The 5,326-nt window shown below is 57.9% G+C and overlaps 1 protein-coding gene across 1 annotated transcript; it reads left to right on the forward strand.

Annotated features, from left to right (window-relative positions):
* Window positions 1-218: 218 nt before the first annotated feature.
* On the forward strand, window positions 219-4,788 carry RAB9B (RAB9B, member RAS oncogene family). The gene is made up of 3 exons (XM_084269048.1): window positions 219-234; window positions 1,805-1,982; window positions 2,805-4,788. Exon 3 carries the CDS (start codon window positions 2,840-2,842, stop codon window positions 3,443-3,445), a length of 606 nt encoding a protein of 201 aa, XP_084125174.1. The 5' UTR covers window positions 219-234; window positions 1,805-1,982; window positions 2,805-2,839; the 3' UTR covers window positions 3,446-4,788.
* Window positions 4,789-5,326: the final 538 nt, after the last annotated feature.

Consider the following 5,326-nt stretch of genomic DNA (forward strand, 5'->3'; position numbering starts at 1 on the left):
GGGGGGACTGGGGGGGACTGAGGGGGGGACTGGGGGGGGCTGAGGGGGCGGTTCCGAGGGGGCGGCACTGGGGGGGGCGGTGCCTGGGGGGGCGGTGCCAGCCCCGCTCTGGCCACGCCCCCTTCTGCCTCGTTCCGCCGCCACCGGCAGGGCGCGTGCGCCGCGCAGGCGCGGGGGGGGTGTGGAACCGGCACCTGCGTCCGGCGGGTCAGGTGGGCGGCGGCGCGGAGGGAGGTAAGGCCGGGCCGGGCCGGGCCGGGCCGGGCCGGGCCGGGCCCGGCCCGTTCCGTTCCGTTCCCTCGGCCTGGGGTGTTCGGGGGGGCTGGCAGCCTGCCCCTCTCCCCCGCCACCCGCTGCGGCCGGCCCCTCTCGTGGGGCACGGCTCCTTGGCCGCGCCTCCCCTTCCTTCCCGGCCTGGCGGCCCGGCTGAGGCGGGGGGGCGGCCCGGGCCGGGGTCGTGTCGCGGCGGGGGGGGGGGGTGAGTCCCTTCCTGCCGAGCTGGGGCTTGGGGAGCGGGGAGAGCGGGGCCCGGCGCGCAGCTCTTGCCGGCAGGCAGGTGCCGGTGGCCGGGGCTGAGGGTCTCCTGCCCCTCCGCCGGCCGAGGCCCGGCCTCCGTGGTGCCTCGCAAGGGCCGGGCCAGCCCGCGCCGGTTGCAGGCCGCGCGGGCGGTGCCAGCGCCCTGGGTGGCGGCGTGCCCGGCCGCGTCGGGGCTGTGTCATGCCTGTCCGTAGTCTGCGGGCCCGCCGGGCTCGCAGCAGCCCCGTGTGACCCGTTAGTCACCGCTGAGCTCTGCCAGCCACGGGCTAACGAGCTGTTTTCCACGGGGGAAACTTTTTCGGGGCTGATGGTGTGTGTCAGGAAGGGGTTTGGTGATGGGGGGCTGTGACTGTCTTAACCCCATCCCCCTCAATGAGGGTTTGGAAAGAAGGAGCAAGGGGGTTTTGGACACCTCATGTGTTCCAGGCTGAGTTTTCCAAAGCTACCAGCCCCTATGCTGCAATTCCTGGTTATCCCTTGTCACAGTCGTGTTTCTTTCCTCTGCTTCAGACCCTCTGGATGGCCCGGATGCTTCTCAGCAGTCCCACGGGCCATCACGTTAGCTCAGCCCTGCTTGGTGTGGGGTGTTAGCTCAGCCCTGCTTGGTGTGGGGTGTTTTGTGTGCAGGGGAAGTGAAATCAGTGGGCGCTTCCACAGAAGCTGGCTGGAAGCAGAAGTTTCTGATTTGGGCTTTGTGGTGAGCACTGGGTGAAACTGCTGCGGGAGGAGCAGGGTCAGAGTTGCACAGGGCCCCCCTGTGATGAGTGTGGAACGTGGGTTTGGGCCTGGAAGGAGCAGGGATGCTGATGGGTGTCGGATGCTCCTTTCTCGGTTGGTTAGAGGTTGCTCTGGTGGTGTCCTAGTGCCCACACCCTTCCCAGGAATGCTGGTAGCAGGTGTAAGCAAGCCAGATCCCATCTCCATACCAGGCTCTTGCCAGCTGGCTCGCTGTCTTGGTTATCAGATTCAGGTACATGTTCAGTCCTCTGATCAGACTCCAGAGTAGGCAGGACAAACAAACCAGAGCAACCGATGGCCCCTGGACTGAGAGGACATGTGTTACACAACCTGTGCCCTCATGCCAGAGCTCCTTCAGTTTAGTCTTTTTTTAAATTATTATTATTATTATTTGCTGTTTAGCATCCATACCGTGCTGGCTCTGCCCTGGTCAGGCGTGGGCCGTGTTCCGTTTCACTCAGGGCAAGGAAAAGTCTCTCCTCAGCGCGTTGTTCTTGCCGTTTCACTCCATCAGCACCACTCTTCTCAGCTCCCTAGGGCTCTGCTGCTGTTCCTCAGCCTGGGCTGGCGGTGTGAGCGGCGTGGCAGTTCCCCAAGCACAGCTCTAGCGACCTCACCACCTCGCTGGGGCTCTCAGCGGCTGTTATGCTGGAGGAAGGTGTTCCCTGGGCAGTGCTGGAGACTGAACCTTTCTATTTCCTGAGCAGGTAGGGTGCAAACAGCCAAACCAACCTCTTTATTCCACATCAGGCCTTTACCTTCACTTGCAGGGGTGTGTGTGGGAGGGAGGGGACCGGTTGGCACTTGGCCTTTCTCTTGCAGCTGCTGGCTGGGGAGCCTGTGGTGTCGGGGTTGGTGCAATGTGAGCTGGCACCTGTGCCCCAGGAAACTGCCCTCCAAAAGGCATTGCCAGGAACCAGCAGCAGAGCAGCTGGGTCCCTGCACCTGGGAAACCCCTTCTGAGCTGTAGGGATCACGTGCAGAAAGCAAGCTCAGCTCTACTTGTAAGGTGAGTTAGTGCTCTGGGGGTGATGAAGAGCTGGTTTGCTGGATGGCTTGTGCTGAGGTGAGGCCTCTACATCTTTTACATCCAGTAGAGCAAGTCAGAGAGGGGAAATTGTTCAGCCAGTGATTGCACAGTGGGAACGGAGGCCTGATGGTAGTGATCCCCAGTGTTTTGTGGTTTCTGTGATAGCCTGAGGCCAGAGGAGACGTTTAACTGGTAATGCTATGCTTGGAGAAACTGGACCAGCTTTCAGACACAGAGTTTCCACCAGAAGTGGTATAATTGATACTGAATTCTCTCATCTAGCACTTAGAGTGGTGACCTGCTGCTCACATTCTGGACCCGATGGAGGACTTGCATGCCTGAAAGCTTGTCCAAATCCCAGCTCTAACCTCTCTAATAAGAGAGATTACACCCTATATACCAAACTTGTTCAAATGTACCATATTCTGCTCTAGCTGCCTGGCTCCCTGCAGAACCCACGAGTCAAGCAGCTCTTTCGTACCGTTTCTGAACCCTGCAGGTTGCCCCAGTACCCCATCCCTCTGTTCTGCTGCAATGAGTGGGAAGTCCTTGCTCCTGAAGGTGATTCTGCTGGGGGATGGTGGCGTTGGGAAGAGCTCCCTCATGAACCGGTACGTCACCAACAAGTTTGACTCGCAGGCTTTCCACACCATCGGGGTGGAGTTCTTGAACCGCGACCTGGAGGTGGACGGGCGCTTCGTGACCCTCCAGATTTGGGACACTGCAGGGCAGGAGAGATTCAAGAGCCTACGGACCCCCTTTTACAGGGGGGCAGACTGCTGCCTGCTGACTTTCAGCGTGGATGACCGGCAGAGCTTTGAGAACCTCAGCAACTGGCAGAAGGAGTTTGTCTACTACGCTGACGTGAAGGACCCTGAGCACTTCCCGTTCGTAGTCCTGGGCAACAAGGTAGACAAGCTTGAGAGACAAGTGAGCACAGAAGAGGCACAGGCCTGGTGTGTGGAAAATGGTAACTACCCCTACCTGGAGACTAGTGCCAAGGATGACACCAACGTGGCCGTGGCCTTTGAGGAGGCTGTGCGACAGGTGCTGGCGGTGGAGGAGCAGCTAGAGCACTGCATGCTGGGCCACACCATTGACCTGCATTCCAGCTCCAAATCAGGGTCTTCCTGTTGTTAAGCCTGGCTGCTGCTTCAGGAACGTCGCTCGAGCCGGCAGCTGGAGCGGAACAAGCCCGGGAAGCTCTGGGCTCTCTGAGTGGCCACAAGAACACTCGGTGGTTTGCTCGCTGCCCAGCTGTAGCCTCACCACACCTGGATTCTGGCTGGAGGTTTCGGGCACCGAGCGTGGATCTGCAGGAGGGAGCTGTTAAAAGAGCACGTGAGTGTAGTCCTGCTTCCACCTCTGCCTGTTTAGCAGGTTTAAAGGAGTCCTTTCCATTCACTAAAGACAGTGGAGATCTGATCTGTGAGAAGAATTGCCTGCAGAACAAAGCCAACAGTGCTCTAGACACTCTTGGGAGTATTTTAGTCCTGAACTGGAAAAAAAAAAAAAGCCCCCAAAACCAACCAACTAGACCCACTAAACTCACGACCTTACTGCCAAAGGAAAGCCTGCTCAGAACACTGGATGAAGCCTGTTGCAGAGATCCTAGCCCCTGTGGCTGTGAGAATACCAAATACTGGTGTGGCTGTGGTGTGTGTCTGTTGTTGGGGTAAGTGGTTGTGTCCTGAGCCTGGATCGTGCTGAGAGTTGTTAAGCTCTGACCTGAAGCACCCTGAGAAGGGGAGATGGACCTGTGTTGAGTGTGGCAGCGCTGCCTCTTTGTAGGTGTTTGTTTCTGGTCTGGTTTTCCTCACCTCTACCTTTTTCTTGTGTGGGTGTTACTTTGTGTCAAGACTGTCTGCTGCCTGTTCAGTGTGTTTCTTTGTCTCTCCTGGAGGCTCCACACTGGATCTCCACTCTGGTACCTGGGAGCCCAGGTGACAGATACTGATGGGAACACGTGCTGGGCTTAGAGTGACACATGTCAGAGGGTTCAGAGTCACTCAGGGGATCAGAAGCAGGAAACCTCAGCTGGTTTCTGTCACGAGCAGTTGCTGTGTCTGGATGAAAGGCTCCAGCAGACCAGATGGTAGGTAGGTGGGATGTCTCCTAGGTGTGCAGGTGGGGAAGTCATGCCTGGTCAGGTGTGAAGCCCACTCCTGTGGCGTGTGGGCTGGTGAGCACTGTGCTTCATTAGCTGTTGGATCAGCATCCTCAGTCGCCTCAGCATGTGTGTTCTGGGCTGGATGCTGCAACACAGAACCCCTCAGATGGGGCTCTGCTGAGCAGAGGTTACTCCCACTGCTGTCCTGGCCCTTGCTCCCTAAGAGGGAGTCCTGTCCATTCTATTTGTGGTTCACATGACAGATCTTTCTGGCAGGGAACATCCAGTCACTTCACTGGTCTTTGTTAATGGCTGCTGTGTTCAGCTCCTGTGGTACCTCCTCTGATGAAAGTGGCTAAAAAATGGTATTGGAGGGGGCAGGGAACCTTCTAGAAAAGGGAGGCAGGTGCTGGTATCAGCAAAGCCTCCCCCCTACTAGATGTAAGCCTCAGTTATTTGTGTGGCAGCGATGAGTGCTTGCTGCCTGCTGTCTTTACCATTATAACCTCATGTCCTGCAACTTCCCATGCAAGTGTGTGTCCCAGACTGACTGGGACTGTCCCATGAGCCTGGAGCAGGGAGACCTTCCCTCAGCCTGTCCCTGCTGGCTGCTGAGTGTGGTTCCTGCTGTGAAGAGCTACTGGATGGTAAATTTTGTAGCTCAAATTGAGCAGCCTCACTTGTGCTTTTAGCAGGACAGTCTCTGCCCTCGTGCTGGTGGCAGCTCATGCACATGGCCAAGCAGTCTCTGAGCATGCAGGGGGGCTCCTCTGGGGGAGCTGGGGGTGATCCTGCCCTTCTCTGCAGGACAGCCACGTGTGGAAGGGACTGAAGCTTTAACGCCAAGTGCTTTAGATGGATCTGGTTTCTAAACAGGACTGAACACTCATATTCATGGGGAGAGGTAGAGA

This window comes from Gallinula chloropus (genome assembly GCF_964237585.1).
Source record: "Gallinula chloropus genome assembly, chromosome: 11".
NCBI classification, from domain to species: domain Eukaryota; kingdom Metazoa; phylum Chordata; class Aves; order Gruiformes; family Rallidae; genus Gallinula; species Gallinula chloropus.

What these genes read in the sequence shown, in the direction of transcription:
- RAB9B (XM_084269048.1), top strand. Translation starts at nt 2,840, where the DNA reads ATGAGTGGGAAGTCCTTGCTCCTGAAGGTGATTCTGCTGGGGGATGGT.